At 32.5% G+C, this 17,821-nt stretch overlaps 2 protein-coding genes across 4 annotated transcripts in view; one reads left to right on the plus strand and one right to left on the minus strand.

Annotated features, from left to right (window-relative positions):
* Positions 1-7,282, minus strand: part of LOC106717323 (bestrophin-4) — a 34,193-nt gene extending 26,911 nt beyond the window's left edge. The window contains exon 1 of one of the 2 annotated variants that reach the window (XM_014511171.2): positions 6,846-7,282. In XM_014511171.2, the coding sequence (XP_014366657.1) occupies positions 6,846-6,916 (71 nt within the window). In that variant the 5' untranslated portion in view covers positions 6,917-7,282. The remainder of the gene's footprint in view (positions 1-6,845) is intronic. The other variant, XM_014511172.2, reaches the window with a different exon arrangement.
* Positions 7,283-8,323: 1,041 nt separating this feature from the next.
* The window catches only part of LOC106717072 (discoidin domain-containing receptor 2), a 38,542-nt gene continuing 29,044 nt past the window's right edge, over positions 8,324-17,821 (plus strand). For both annotated transcript variants that reach the window (XM_014510769.2, XM_014510771.2), the window contains exons 1-2: positions 8,324-8,594; positions 10,677-10,787. In XM_014510769.2, the coding sequence (XP_014366255.2) occupies positions 10,721-10,787 (67 nt within the window). In that variant the 5' untranslated portion in view covers positions 8,324-8,594; positions 10,677-10,720. The remainder of the gene's footprint in view (positions 8,595-10,676; positions 10,788-17,821) is intronic.

Here is a 17,821-nt window from a genome sequence, read left to right on the forward strand (position 1 = left end):
TGGTTAGGACTCTTGGAACGTATTTTTTTAACTAGCTATCATCTGCGTAAAAAAATACAATAGTAATGCATTAATCGAAAAACATGGTACATAGTTTTCACACAGTATAAAAAAGTCGATAACCGCCAGTAGTAACCAAGGACTTCTCTACAATTTAACTACAATAATACATTGTTTTTAATTTTCTCCGTTTTAAATTCTGTACTGTGCAATAAATTGTGCAATATGATGGTACGATCTGAGTACAATACCATAGCCCTTAAATGAGTGAATATGTTTAACTTAAATGATTGCGACGCTATTACATTATTTTGCATAGAAAGTAGAATCTTAAATAGTTTGGAAATATTGATACGTCTCTATCTTTTGTCACGAAACATGACGTTTATTTCTCGCAGGTGGCAGAATTAGTCATTGCACAGTTATAACTGTTAGGCTTAACAGCTACTATTGCAAACAAGGACATAAAGCATTTTAACCATTGTTCGATATGTGCCACGTCAAATGTAAAGTTTCATGACCTATACTGTGTGTCAGTATGAAAACATATTAAAAAAAAAAATAAAAAACAAATTTTTTTAAATAATAAACTGTCACACGCGACTCTTAAAAATTTGGGGAATTAAAAAAAAATAAGGTGCCTATGTATTCTTTCAGACTATGTTCTACGTCTGTGCCAAATCTCATCAAGATCTGTTGATCCATCTAAACTTTCACATTAATTTAGTAACATTGTATTGTCGTTAGAACGTAAGATGTGTTCCAAATTTTTGATCAAACAACCGACGGGAAGCGGATCTAATTTCAATTACTAGATTTAACCTAAACAAACAGAGCATGTTTATTACATCGAACGCTGATGCACATGTAATTTTAATGGTGCATGCTTTCAAAGTCTGTCGCAGAGCATTTTTGCAAGAAGTATTTCAAAAGTAAGTTATTTCTCTAGAAACATATTAGTTTCTTATTCCAACGTAAAAACCCCAAACATTATGTAACGAAAAACATCAATAGCCTCATTTTTCTACCGGATGTAGGAATTTGTAAAACACAATATTCTGCTGGTATTTAATATTCAATGAACTTTGTAATCGTCATTTAAACTTTTGTTCGTTGAATATTCGTCGCTCTTTCGATTGCTTTAAGGTTTTAATTTCTTAAAATTTGCGGTGTATCTATTTCTTATAATACTAGCAGTCGCCCGTGTCTACGTCCGCGCACAATTTTAAAACAAATTAATAGTCTATTTGATCTTCCAGACTATGTACATATGCATGTGGCAAATTTCATCAAGATCCGTTGAGCCGTTTCCGAGACACCTTGTAACAAACATCCATCCATCTAAACATTGCCTTTTATATTATTAGTAGGATTTAGGCTTTAATTTGGAATAAGATAAAATACAAAGCTCTTTAAAATGTATGTTAAAACATGAATTGACGTCATGCATAAAATTTTGGCGAGAAAACATAAATCTTTGTAATAGTCATTTATGTATTTTTTAATAATTAATGATAAATCACATAAAAACGATGCTATAAAAAAATTGCATATGTGTTTACAATTCTTCTGAAATAATTTTTTTTTTTAAGTAAGTCAGTCTACACCCGCTGGGGGTATTATAAGTTGAAATCATAAACAACTCATAACTTTACGAACAAGATCACTCAATATAGGACTTCCTAGGGCGTTCTGATATTGCGATCATTTAATTAATTGACAGATTAGACCGCATGGCGCGTATTAAAAGTTTGCGTAGATAGTAAAAAAGCTAGTCGCAACATATACGGATCAAAGAATTTTTCCTTTACCGAGACCCTGAAACGATAAGACTTACGTGCAATTCAAAGGATACCAACATCGTGACTAGATAGATATTTTATGCAACATAAACTTTGTTACATATATTACTATTTAACAAAAACAACCAAATATTTATAAGTATTTTTCTTATTGTATTTTATTATACCATAGTTTAGTCTTAGCTCCAGTAACTTTTATAGATTAACGAGTTTCGTCATCGTTACACATTACAGAGTGGCAAGTAACATGCACATCACTGTGATGGTTGAAATTTGAAAATTGCGCAGTTTTGAACTTCCTACTCCGCAAAACTGCTGAATGATCTTCGCCAAAGAGATGTCCAAGCCAATATGTTTCAGGAACATTTAGAAAGTAACAGAACTTCCTCAAAAGCCTGCAACACTTATCCAATGACTTTTGTACTTAATATTTTCATTAATTATCTCTTAATATTTAGAAACTCTCTGATCGCCAACCGCTTATCTCATAAAGACACCTTCTATTCCCGTTTTTCCTTTTGTCAAAAAATGCTGGAGGCTTATTAGAAAATCTTGTATTTACATTTTTTACTCGATATAAAGAGCAGTAGCCGCGTGGATGTCAGTTAACAAATATTGTCTTATACGAGTATAGTACTGTCTTAGCCTATTGTAAATAATGGACTGGTGCATATTCTTTCCAACTACTAAACAACATATAAAACTATCAGAATAATGGTAAATGATTTCATAATCTAAGAGTACCTTCATGTAGGTAATGTTACAAGCTGCTTCTAAGTTTTTCTTTTTCATGATTTAACAAAATTCCCGTCATGCTGGTCATTGACATCGAGTAGTAGCATTGCTTGAATAAATCTTACTAACATTATAAATGCGAATGTTTAGATAGATGAACGGATGGATGGATGTTTGTTTGAAGGTATCAGCAGAATGACTCAACGGATCTTGCTGAAATTTGGCATAGATGTAGAACATAGTCTGGAAGAACACATGGGCTATTAATTACGTTTCTTTTAATTCTGCGCGGACGGTGTCGCGAGTGACAAGTAGTATTATATAAAAAATATATATTACTAGGTGTCGCACGCGACTCTGTACGCGCGGAATTAAAAAGACATAATAAGTAGCCTATGTGTTCTTCTATGAAGACTATGATCAACATCTATGCCAAATTTCATCGAGATCTGTTGAGCCGTTCTGGTGATACCTTCATACAAACATCCATCCATCCATCCATCCAAACATTCACATATATAATATTAGTAAGATGTTCTACAATTGTATCGAATCTCAATGTTTTTACAGTTCGAATGTATGAATGAAAAGAAAGATAAGTAAAATTATGACGCAAATCTGACCTCATTGTTGGTGAATAAAAAAAGCAAAAGGGCAATAAAGAGTAACCTTGACTTGAAACAAGTATGTATTATGTAAATGTATGAACGTAGAAGAGAGGAGAGTAATAAAGACCATACAATGATCCGTAATGTATTGTTTTCTTGTAAAAAATTGAAATCTATGAGCATTATTTTCACAAATCGTACGAAGAAATAAAAATACTTAATTGACTGTTTAATGATTAAGGAAACGATAAAATTATTTAATTACGCAGAAAATAATTATGCATTCAAAGAGTGCATATTAAAAAAGTTACGTTAACTATGAAAAATTAAATTAAAGAACGCAAGATAGGTATTTCACTAACTGTGGCTTTCTGAGACCAAAATCCCCGTTCAAAACATATTGTTATCTCTGTTTTGTCAAAGATAATGAAAGGGATGACGATATCTATATATATAAAAGAAAGTTGTGTTAGTTACACCATTTATAACTCAAGAACGGCTGAATCGATTTGACTGAAAATTGGTGAGCAGGTAGCTTAGAACCAGGAATAGGACATAGGATAATTTTTACCCCGTTTTTTTTTTTTTTTATTCCGCGCGGACGGAGTCGCGGGTAAAAGCTAGTTTTTTATAAAGAGAGTTTTTATTAGAAACTGACAGTAAGGTAAACAGTCAAGATAAATTATTAAATTCATCTAAATAGCTACTCCCGCTCATATAACCTACCTTTAATTGAAAGTCCCGTTATAATCGATTACCCGGAACAAACCCGGCTTTGTGGACAGACAGACGAAATATAAAAAAAATCGATATTACAAATATTTCAATTAATTTTATTTCTACAATTTTTATTTTTACAATTACTGAATATAAGCAGTAGGCGGAAGATTCGCGACCATTTATAACCTTTATATAATTTTATATCGTACCAAAGTACCTACCTACTTAACAATGTCTATATATATTAATTTTTTTGTCTGGCTTGATCTCGACTGTCATATTAACGAGGTGTGTTAATGTTACAGAAAGACAACAATAGTTTGTTGTGAGAGAACATTGGTTCCAAATATGTTTTTGAGTCCATTGACTGTATGACAGCGTTTATTATGCGATACGGAGGCACATTATATTTCAATGTAACTTGTTACATTTACCGTTCAGTTCGCATACGAAAAATGAACAAAACAAATAATGGATACAACTATGTATAGCGGTACCTCATCTATCTAGTACTCTAATATGAATCTAGTATAATATGTTACGCGGACATTGGACAAAAAATAAATTCGAATTCGTTTGACCCTAATAAATAGTTTAGAATAAAGAAAAAGAATATCTGCAACAGCGAGTACTTTTCACCTTAGCTTGTTGACTAACGCAATTGCTTTCGTAATTAGTCCATTACCACGATGTTAAAGGTCAAGTTAACAACAATTATGTTACGTGACTTAATATACATTAAGTATTGGTATGCGATGCTCGGAATTTAATCCATACACTTAAGTTATGGAGACGGAACACTTCTGCGTATTTACTATTTGTTATTGATAAATTGATTGTTAGTAAAGTAAATATAAGCGATATAAAATTATTTACATCTGATTTTAGGCGAATTTGTATTTACAATGAAATCACATCATATTCGTGGTATGATTCTTAATGTAATTAGATCACTTTAATATTAAACTACCCTACCCTATAAACTTAGGTAAGTTGACACATTAATCGTTGGTTTCTGAAATAAAAATCTCTATATAAATCATATTGTTACCTCTGTTAATGAGGGATGACGATGTTTTTCTACAGTGGTCTCAGAAACCAACGATTATTGAGCGACCGAAATCCTGTTGATAAGGCACGGTGCATTGTAACAATCTAGACGACCTCGGTTTAAAATACTGCCATCGTAAAATGAAAAGAGTACGTATATTAAGCTCATAAAAAAACTTTTTTTCAAGTATTGGATTTGAGTTTTGGCATCTCTTATCCATTTAGTCTTTGTGTGGGCATATTTCTTACTAGACTTGTTTAATTAGGAAGTGAATAGACACATTATAGTCACGCTTTTATAGTTTAGTTGGTACTTCGTTTGACTTTCGCCTCATTTCGTTGTCAGGGTCAAATGAGCAACTATATTAGCAATTGATTCGACACCTGTAGACTCTCTTGACGACATTGCGGCAAAATTACATCGACTTTATTACGGCTACTTCAAGGCTATTCGATATCGCACTCACTATTGTATATTATGATCGACTGTAATAAAACAAAACAGTGAGTCTGTCTCGATCGATGTAATTTTTTATTAACTCTTGATATTAAATTAACAATAAAATAAGCTTTATTTTAATTATGTATATAGCTCTGATGTTGTGACACATGAGACAATTTTATATTTAACCGTAAAAAACGTTTTTCTGATCCAAACACAAATAATGTGGGTAGCACTGAAAAAAGAGCAGGCGCAATACAATCGTTGTATTTCATTGCAGTAGTAACAAGGTAATAGCTACATTCGACAATGGTAACAAGTCGGGAGCGAAATTGAATACACACACAATGAAAATCACAGCAAACTTTGATTGTGCTATTTCACCGTATTTTCTAAAAACGATTTTTTTTTTGTTTTTGACAAAAAAATCCTTTTAATCTATCTTTGTTTTAATGGTTTTTAGCTTAATAATAGAAATTATACAATACAGTGTAAAATAAAAAGATCTATATTATAATTTTTAAAAAAAGATGTGATTATGACTTTTTTCAGATAAACTACACAACAGATTTTAAATGTTCTTTCAGTCAATAATCTGCAAGCTAAATTTTTTAGGTACAGTACAGTACAGCAGCCTTTAATCGGTGTGTGAAGTGTGCTTGATTGATTTACAAATTTGGTGAAAGGTAGAGTACAATAAAGAGTAGGCCACTGAAACAACAGATGTCAGATCAATGTGAAAAAGAAATTAATATGTAGAACCTACAAAATGTGAGTACAGAACAGAAATCTGAAAAACTTTGTATTGCCATTTAAGTCTGAGTTATTGTTCATAGATATTCTTTTTTCTCTATTATATTGCAGAAGAAACAATAGCGTTACTAACATATTGTAACATTTCTAACTCTATACAAATGGCATGTATAACTTAACAAGTAATATTATTGCCCAGTTTTAAAGCTATAATTAACATCAAAAACTTACCTTATTCTAATTAATTACCTTGTAACTTATCAAACTTTTAAATATGCTCTACCCGATAAGAAACTTATGTACTGGCAAAAATGTAATTGCAATTAATTGGACTGAGTAAATTAAATTTATAATAATATTCTTTGTAGTTAATATACGGTTGTTAAACTTACAATAAATAAATATAAAACAAAACATGAAATCACAAAAGCTTATGTTGGAACGTAATTTTTCTTTATTCTTCGATACTCTCTCTATCTCTTTCTCTCGTTGAGACATAAGAAAAATTTAAGAACTGTGAATTTAATAAATTAATAAAAACTTTATGGTTTATAGTAAGAGTATCCGCTATTGTCATCATATAACGTACAGAATATAGAATGTGAACTAATGGTTAAGCTGTGATTTCGTCATGTTGCGACGGACGCCGAAAACAGCTGTTTGGGCTTTGACCGATCCATCAAAGGTAGTCGTCGGCGCGACGGCCTCGCTTACCCACATACAACTACAACTTACTTGCACAGGATTCGCCAGAAACAGCCGAAACTGCTGCCGTTTGGAACTTCACCAGCATATGATATGGTCATGTCGAAGAACTTTACAACTATTAAATTATTATTTTATAAAACACACACACGGTTTGTTGGCGCGGACTTGAAAGGAAACACACGCGGAGAAATAAATACGTTTTAGAAAGTATTAAAGTTTATTGTCGTTAATTGCGAAGAGGGGCGAATAGAAGTTATAATGAAGTTGCACTGCTATTTAGTTACATTATGGTAATGTTATAAGCACTCGGCTTCCCCCGATTATTGTTATGCATAAAGCAATGGGCGCACGAGAGCACCATCCACAAAAGAGTGGCAACTGTGACTGTGCTGTGACTGGCACTTGCGTGTATGTTGTCCGAGTAACTTGTTGTTTACCGATGCGTGTAACGCTACGCGACGCAGGCGCAGGCACTCAGAAGGTTCTTTAGCAAGGCATGGCACTGCACCCCTGAGAAATCAATTACCGATGACGCTAGATGGCGCATTTATCAATTTCTAAAAGCAAAAGTTAATAAACAGTAATAAATCAAATAAATTCATATTCGTAATTATTATGCCTAAGAATTAATTCAAAGAATTAAAATTAAACAAATGTCGACACATTGCAATAAAACAAAAATAGTTACATCTACAGGAAAAGCGAAAATGTGCAACTCAATTTAAACAGCAGAAGATCTCCTAGAACTCGTGAAGCCACGAGTCATTCTTCATAGACATATTTTACATACTAGAAACATATTTTGTTTTTAAAATCAATTACCAAATGTTTTAATTATTTTATTTCAACATTATCACTGACATATCCCGCCTACTAATTAAAATAAGACAAACAATTAACTTTAAATTAAAATCTATGTTACTTCTTCTTCTTACTATATATAATTTACCATCATATAATCCTTATTTCTTATTAATATTATAAATGCTAATATTTAGATGGATTAATGGATGTTTATTTGAAGGTATCATCGGAACGGCTCAACGGATTTTGATGAAATTTGGCTCAGATGGAGAACATGAATGATGATGAAAACAGAATTTTTACATTCACTAACAATAGTGTGAGACAGATATCAAATAAGCTAAATCTTTGGATAGCTCTATCCTTCGCTCTGATTGAAAGGTTATCGAAGTAAACAGAGATACGTCAAATTACACATATGCGACTATTACGATATTCTATATTTGATTTTGTTATTTTGTGAAAATTGTCAAACTAAAGTGAAAATTTAAAATAACTACCTAATGTAAGACAAAAAACATTTTGGTTTTTAATGAATTTTAGTGTAAATTATTGTTTGTCTATGGTTAAGGGTTTCGATTCGAATTGTGTATAGTGGTAGCTCTCTTAATTAATACTCTTTGCAGAAGCTTTCCGACTTGCGTCCGAAGTTCGTCCAAGCGACCGTATCCGACTTCACTTCACACTTATCCCACAGACTTGACACGAACCGGACTGCAAATCTATCAGCTACTGGAGCGAGCGAGCCATAGTTGTTGAATTAGAGTAGTTAATTTATTTTATAGATTACAGTGCTTTCTTTTTCCATTATCATAACTAAACATCCCAGTGTACTTGTTTATATTTGTTGAAAATTAATATATAAGTGTTAAATATTGCGTGATGAGTAGTGACTGGATTGGTGTGAGGACAGAGATATGTTAATTTATTTCCCATGTCACCGGGTTTCACCTACGTTCCTGGGACTTAAAGGTGTGTAACTTGTGATATTATAATATTTATTTTGTTTTAATATTTCATATTACAATTTCAAAGACTTCTAATTGGTTGCTGCTGTTCCTTTGTTAGGTTGTAGAACTGCAATAACGATGTTTATAAATTTAGAAAATAATTGAATTAAAGTATGTTAAATGACTTCGTTCAATTGTTTAGAATATAGGTTTGAGATTTTGTTAATTTTTTTCCTTTTTTATCACTATTTATTTATTTGAAATGGGAAGTTTTCCGCCAATCACTAGCGTCTATACATTTAATAATCAACATAATTTAATTTTCAATGGTAAACCATTAAATTGATTTAAAAAAGTCCTAAAACAGCAAAAAATATATAATCAAGGTATTTAGAGGTAGTGAGATATTTATTTAGCAATGGCTATAATTGAAAAATATGCATTAGCTTATATAGATTGTTTTTTTCAGCTTTCAAAGTTTTATTGTAATCTCCATGAAAGTAATTAATATAAATACACAATTTAAATTTTATAATCTAGTAAAATTGTTAACAATATATATTAAAAAAAGAGGTTCTGTAACATTTAGTTTCAGCTTAAGTTAGAAACTGATTAAATTTTATAAATTCTTTATCCATTAAAAAGTTCTTTCATGAAGTTGTATCGTAAGTCTTTTTACATGATGTCATTTTTATTAACTAACCCATTTAACAAAACCTGAATGTATTTAATGTTTAGCCAATAAGTGCAATAAAAAAAATTCTGACTTGCTTTTTCCTTAACTTCCAGATTTTTAAATTATATAAAAAAATCACCTTACAACTCCCACATTTAAAAACTAATATTTTTTTATATGTACACATTCACGTTTCTGATAAAAATAGGAAGGAATAAAAGGCAAAGTATCATATTCCATAAAATGTATTACAATGCGTAGAATTGAATCAAAACTAAGCTCCGGTTGCTAACGGGTTGCATTTCTTGTACCTATGACTTGTAATTTGGTGGTGCTGATTCTCTCCCTGCCATGTACCAGTTTGTTTTTTGAATCGTCTTTGAACATATATCCGAAGTTCTAATGGTGAAGGAAAACATCATTGTATAACCAGCATGTTTCTGACAAAAAATTCAATATATGTGAAGTCTAGTAACCTAAACCGCTCCAGCGTGGTTGACTAAGGCCTAGTCATTCCTTACTTATGGTAGTCCCTGGGGCCTTGGGCCTTGGCCTATGGGGATATATAAATGCTGAAAGCACATCGAATTTATGTTCCAAAAATATTGCAATACTATTGATTAGTTTAACAGAATTGCAATCTTCAATACCCTTTTTACCCCTTTTAATGTTTTCAAATTAAGTAAGGATGGCTTTGTCTTATAACAGTTTATAAAATATGTCGTCACTCATTCTTTACGCTTAGTGATGCTATAGACAAGTGCTTTTTCTAAATGTACCGATAACATTTTCTCTATGCATTATGCCCAACAATTCTGTTGTGTTTCATTTTATTGTTTTCAAACAAAAGCCTAGACATCTACTAACATATTTGTGGATATAGTCTAAGAAGTTATTAGATAAATGAAGAGAACTGTTCTATGGTATCCGTTTTGTATTATTACCTGATATGCTACTGCAGAAACATTGTGTACAAGCTGAAACTACTAATTAATATAAATTACAAAGTCAAAATAACATTAAAACATGGTTCAAAAAGTTAGACTTAAAAACCAAATCAAAGCGTTTTTAAGGCTTCAACTGTTATTTAATATTACATTATAAAATCGAAAGTTTGAATGGCTATTTCTTATCAAGTGACTGCAAAAGAGATTTATGGAGCTTTAAATTATGCCCAGAAATAAAACTTCTGGAAGAACTAACAGGTTACATTTTATCCTGGAAAAATCTACGGTTCCTGTCAGACACATTTTTATTCATATAATTTCTTAATAACTAGCTTCAGAGAAATAAATATATTTTTTATTTAATTCCAAGCCCAAGAAATCCACAAATTACTAAAACAACTACTTAGTTTTTAATGTCTTACCAAATTTTTAAAATTACATGGAAATTAGTGTCATTTTAACAGATTTTGTGTTGTTTAAGGTTTACGGTGCCGGAGATGGTGAAGTGAGTGGTGAGACGGCGAGATGGTGGCGCGGGTGGTACTCCTGTTAGTGCTCGCGCGGGCCATGCGATTGTTCGCACTCGATATATGTGAGTATATTTTTTACAGCATATTGTACACGGCCCTGAAGTTGGCACGTGTGCAGAAGATTAATCTTGCTCCCGACGTGCCTAATCAGATGCACTATAGCGTTTACGTTAATTAGCGCTAAATTTTAACAATGAAATATTAAGCACTTCTTTATTTTTAACTAACAATCCTTGTGATCCACTCGGTTCGATATATAAATAAAATATCTTGCCGAATTTTTTTCATATACCTAATATACTTTTGTAGATTATGTATTCCGAAAATTTTATTTTATTTTTATACGCAAATGTTTTCCGTAAGCAAAGTACCAAAATTGTTTTGCACTGAAAAGCACAGAAAGCTTTTGTACTGGTCGTTCTAATTTGCATTGGCACTCGGTAGCTAGTCTCCCGCATATGCGAAAGCTCTCAGTTGTTTACTGTAGGTTGTCCCTGTGGCAAACTCTAGGACGCCGCAACATAAGTAGAGCTCGGTGCAAATGGCTTTGTAACTCATTCACTCTCACGTAAATGTACTACCGCATGAAATAATTGATGTCTCCTTTATGTCATATTCACTTTATTGAATTGTTGTTGCGCATGTTTTAAAGCAAGCATATTATATCTATAAAATCCTGCGGCAATCGAGACAGGTCTAAAGATTTATATTTCTTAGATTTTTCTTTTCATTTTACGAAAGTTTCATCAAAATCTGTCCAGTGGTTAAAGAACGTGAACAATACTTGTATGTTTGTGTTGAGCAAAACCAACACAGACATACTAACATTGATTTTTATTTTTACTTATATATAAAAGATTTCTTTTGGCCTTTTGTTTACATTCTTTGTACAAAAGTGATCCCCTTTAAAAATAGACGTACATAAACTCTTAAAGGATACGATATTGATATATTTATGAGCAAGGCATCGACTTTTTTGAAGAAGGGTAAAAATACTTGCATCCGTCTAAATCGAAATATCTTGACGCGGCGGCGGCGGCGGGGCATTTCAATTGCCCAACACTTACGAAGGGAACTTATTTGCCCCATTACACTATAATTGTATTACTTCTTTGCAAACTTCTGCAAACCTCACTAATGCTACGTAGTGTACATACACTACGTACATGTATCAATGACTATAAGTGAAGCTTTGACGTATTTATTCACTTATTTTTGTACTTTGCCCTAGTTACTTTAATGAGGTATATGAACATAAACGTTGAAAACACAAAAGTAATGACTTATTATGTATTGAAACTAAAAAATCGATAAGAAAGGAATCAAAGCCAGAAAGCTTGAGCTTCAACCCCAAGGTATGTAAAAATCGAGGGTAATATTTAAAATTTAATTTCATTTTGAGTGAAAGTGAAAATATGAGTCTGAATAAATCATACTGCAATGATTCTAGGAATAGCGTCTCTATTAGAATTCCTTTCAAGCATAAAAGAGTCGTTAACTTCCTTTTGATGCCGGTGAATGCTTAAGTTATCTCTATATAAATAAATTCCTCAAAAGCTTCCAACTCCAGTGGCAATTGCCAATGCAAAGTATGCTAGGTAGATTCGAAAGCGTGGATAGGCTGCGCTACTGTTCAAGTAATATTCAATGCAAATTGCGTAAGTAGAACCTGAACGGTACATTCTCGGGACATATAGAAGCCCGCTCCCGCTGTCTCACTCACTCATTCTCTTGCATTCCAAACATCTAACAAAGCGCCAAGAGTAAGGTCCCAAGTCGCACCGCACCGCCAGTCAGTGTATGGACGGCTTTAATATTTAATTACAAATTTCTCGACTCCCGCCCCGACGGCCGCCGCTGCGCCTCGATGAAGTTATACCAAGTATTATAAATTTCATGAGCTTTAATTTATATTCGCGCTTTGAGATCAAATATATGTATTTATAGTTATGATTAAATAAACAGAAGTGCGATTGATAATCGAGTTTATACGTTCAAAGCCAATACTCGTATTACAAATGTTACCTATAGATGCGTACTGTTTGTCGTCAAAATGTCGCCCTTTGGTTTATAACGGTGGCACGGAAATTTTATGTGTACATACTCAATTGACAAATATATTTAAGTGTATTGCGATACTGCTGTAAAGTAGGCTTGGAGCTGAACTTTAGAACAGCATTTTGTGTTGCATTAAAATATATGATAGGTGCTAAACTTTTTTTAAATATAAATTTGCATTTGAGGCTTTGCAATAATAAAATAATTAATAAATTGACATTTAAATATTAAATAAAATATTTTTTTAACATATCAAGAAATTTAAGCGTTTTATTAAAAGTTCTAGCGGCAGATATAAGATTGAAACATAATGTAAATAGATTCAATTCTTAATCTTTACAAGTAGTTGTCCCGGCGACAATGGCGAACCACGTCATGGCTTTTGGCTACAAAGAATGGAAACGGAAGTTGATCAAATCTTAAGCTTCTATTAAAAGCGCCGCCAAAGGACATTTGATTAGCTAGATTTATTTATCGTAGTAATCAACAAATCGTGTATAGTTTCCGCTATTGTTTTCTAGCATTAGACTCGCATAAACTTGTACTGTAAAACAAAAGACAGGGTACTAGTATTTTATTAGCCGACTTCTTAAGATAAAGCAACAATGCCATACACATGCTACTAGTAGTAAGGCTACAATGACGGGTATGATATGCTCTTAATGTTAGTCAAATCACTAAAATGTAATATGTATTTGTCTATGAAACTGACCCGCGATATTCCTCACATACCGCGTAGGTACTCAAACTTGAATAGTATTCATTTTGAGATAATTATTAAAAACGTCCTACTGTGGTCGTTAAAATGAATGTTTCTACAAAATTATCATTTTATAGCCTTAGTTTATTATTTAAACCGAAGCAGTATCGATATTCCATTATAGACTTCTAATTATGTCCTCTATATATTACAAATATATGAATAATCTGGCACCAATAGCGAGGTACCAGGCAGACCATTATCGTCAGAAATGTTGTCGATAGTTTCCGTCCGAGGGAAAACTTTGTGAATATATTAAGTGAAAAGAAATACATAACTTTACCGACACTGTGTACGTCACAGTAAAAGTAATTAAAATAATACTTTTAACAACCTCACGCAAACCGATTTACGCCAAGCTTCGGACGGTGACATTTTAAGTTGGCGTGTGCAATGTACTGTCGCGATCAACTTATATCTAAGGTAGTTTTATACAACTCGTGGATGTTCCAGTCACTCTCGTAAATGTTATGCGAATCGTAACCGATATTGTAGGCGTTTTAGCATTACATTCAATCGCTTTATGCTAAAAACAATATTGCCTTTTGTACATAGATTTGAATGAGTAGCGAGTCGCCACTACGCTGTTTATTATTCATTAGACGACTACATGTCACGCAACGCATAAACACGCACAAGCACAGCGCTTCTTAAACTTTCCCCGTACTACAATTACATCGTTGAGAATTAACTAAATTGTGATAGGCGTGCTGGCCAATTGTTGCTGTGTTATATTCACACTGGCTCAAAAGCTTGGCTCAGTTAGTACACCACCTAAGCCGCATGCACTTTCAAAACCGGTGACTACATGTTTAGTATTATTTAAAACGAACTTTATGACATTGTTAATTTAATATGTGACGCTCACCAACAGCAGATTAATAGCGAACCTTGAAAGCAGTCTTATCTGTACATGATGCATAAGAGAAATTCATCTCATTTTTGAGTGAACAAAGTCCACGATATTTTCAAAATGGAATAGTTAATTTGAAGTTGTTTTACGCACGCTTGTAAGTAAATATTTGTTTCACAAATTTAAGCACGCCACTTTGAATAATCCAAGCCGGGGTTTACATAATATTCATCGGCTGTACGACTTCTGATTATTATCAATCTGCCTTCGGTTCCATATATTACGCGGCGGATTGTGACTCATTGAATATAAATCAAGAAAGTTATTGTAACGTTCTTTTTACTGATGGCGAATGATGTATTATGCGAATCGAATGCTAAGATTGTTAATAGCCTTTGCCACTTTACTTGAGCAATTAGTACCTAAATTTATGGAATATTATAAAATGGTATTTATCTAACGATGGTTGTTAATTCAAATAGGTTTACGTTTTACTATAATTTATTAAGTACACTTAAGAAAATTTAACTTATAACTTAACTAAATAACTTATTAAACCCACTTAGTATTGAGAAATTATATATCAAGCTAATTTATATTTCAAACTGTATTTTGTAAGTATTCTCAAGTATTTTATCTATACTTAAATTAAGTAGGATTAAAAGGAATGATTGCTACAAAATTCGAAATTGATTTCATGGAAAATTCTTATTAAAGTCGATGGTTATATGAAATGAGTGGCAGTGAAACAGTTATTTGAAGAATTCAGCGTCGTACTTGTCTTTAAAAATGCTTCAAATTTCTGAATTATACGAGTGACACAAGAATTTTAATGTTTGCAAAGCAATAACAGAACCGTGTCTTAAATGCAACTCCTACAATGATTAACTATATTTTGGTACTCTTTATGAAAATATTAAGTAAGATTCTAAAAAATGCTGCCGGCAGCACGCCGGGCGCGTACCGCTTGAAGCTGCCCGTGTGTTCCGACCCTTATAATGAATCAAACAATGAATGAACTGTGGCCTCGTCTCGTCTCCAGGGCAATTATTCTAACAAACCTACATTAAGTTCAGCCGTCCTGTGTTTTTAAATCGCTAGAACATAAAAAGATTCAACAGCTGTCGTTATTTATTTTAAAAGCTGAACTAAATAAAACAGGTAACAATGTTTAGACTGCTGCAGCTTTTGACCTATACCATTCTATCAATGACTGAATTGGTTCTGTTTCTTTTTATGTATAATATTTAAAAGCATAATTAAATTTAAAAGATATTATTTTATGAAATGAAATGAAAATGAAATGAAAATTAATTAAAATTTAAATTTTTTAGTAGCAATGACTTCGATATCTTATGATTTGTATCAATATACCGACAATGTTCTGACTATGTATATCCAAAGTATGTTATTAGCGCCCTCTTTCAATGTCAAAAATTGTCACAAGTTCCTTTTCGTACTGTAGATGTAAAGTCAAGTTTAACTTTCATGTTATTTTCTGTACCCATTTAGGTTTTACATATTTTCTAACAGAACTCACCGCGAAGGCAGCGCGTCTCTCACCGGGGTAGATATCCATGTTTGATTAGTAACTCAGCCATAACATCAAGTAAAAGATTTGTCAGTAGGAATCAAAGAAGGTAGGCGATGGGCTAGGTACTACGTAATACACGCCACAACTTATTGTACCTATCCCCACGAAATTAATTTCACATGGTATACATGAAAAAAACGGTAAACACCAATCCCCTTTTATTTAATACTAGATGAACCTTACGTTGTGTACACTTCTAAATAGCTTTTTAATTTTTTTTTTCAATGTTAGTAGCAAATTTCCCCGATTTCTTTAGATCTATCTTTAAAATTTCAAAATCTGCCTCGTGGTTTAGGAACGTATGACAAATATGCATACACTGATTTTGTGGTTGAGTTTTTCTGTTTTTACTTTGTCAAATTGTATTTTTTTATTCTACGATGAGCTTACAGTTTAAATGTTCGTGTTTGTTGTGTCATAAAATATAACGTAGTTTACTTTGTATATTGATTTCCAAGACTGAAGCGAGATCAATCACTGTAAGCGCCGAGGCTGAGCTTGTTTATTATTTTGTTCCAAACAACTTTCCTGCCAATTTATTTTAATTTTGTGTTAAACAATGCCAATGCTGATTTATAACCTGTAGCGATAGACGTGCGAATGTTCGACCATTTATAATGGTCTTTGCGAATTTTTCTGTTATCCATTTATTTTGAAGTTGTGTCTTACATTGAACTAAGGAGCTGAAATTGAAGTAGACGGCTCGGTTGAGCTAAATCCACGTCTTTACAAAAGAAGCAAAACAATTTTATTTTTATATTTTTCTTCAGACGCAAGAGATTTATTTTACCAATACATACTTTCAAGTAAATGCTAGTTGCTTCCATTAATTTGAGCATTTTGCAAAGCATGTCTTATCCAACACATACTTCTTAATTTCCAAATCCTACTTAGTAGAAGTTTGATGTCCACTTTTTGGCTGTGCTAATAACTCCTTTGTCTTTACTAACCTGTATCTAACAAAGGCATAAAAATATGCTGTGGCTCCAGTTTTTTATAGAGAGAGAAAAATAATACATGTATAATGTTATGTTTTTGGCATATATTTCGGCAGTTTCAGTTTCATTATACCGCTGCTTGTTTTTTTTACCGTTTACTTTTATTTTAATCACTGATTTAAATCCGCTTCTTTTATGTTTCTATCATACTTTACTTCACTTATTAAGTCAATATTCATCATCATCAGCTCACTATACGTCAGGTTGCATCACGACGTTTTCCCTCACCGTAAGAAGTCAATATTAATTTGTTCCAATTTTTTGTAGCCGTAGAAATGCAAAAAAATTGTACATGAAATATGTTTTTACGTAATACTTGTGGGTGTAGAATCGATACATTTGCTGTTTACCAATGCTATATTTGAAAACATTCCTGTTTTCCAACAGCAACTTCAGAAGCAGTATGATTTTCACTTTGACATGTGTAGATTCTTGAAGTGAGGTGCCGAGGGCGACTGCCATTGTGTTGCAAGCTATTCTTCTCTCGAGGGCTGCAAGATACCTTTCAGGGATTCACTGTACTATTTTTAACGACTAGGAGCTTTGTATAGGAATTTTGTTTATACAACCGCATGTTTCCACTGTCATATCACCTGCATTAAAACGATGATAAGTTTTTATACAGGTGTTTCGGCAATGGAGACTCACAGTAATTCAGAAATGTCGAGTTCGATTGAAACTTAATAGTTTCTTTTTAATTCAAAAGTAGTCATATCGACTATCAATACGTCTAACAGAAAAGAAAATCTTATTTAATAATACGATTTGATTAGTCGACCCTAAACCTATTTTATATTTTCTACCTGAGTTCAATTTAGTCGTTTATTTTCTAC

This window comes from Papilio machaon, chromosome Z, assembly GCF_912999745.1.
Source record: "Papilio machaon chromosome Z, ilPapMach1.1, whole genome shotgun sequence".
In the NCBI taxonomy this organism is placed as follows: Eukaryota; Metazoa; Arthropoda; class Insecta; order Lepidoptera; family Papilionidae; genus Papilio; species Papilio machaon.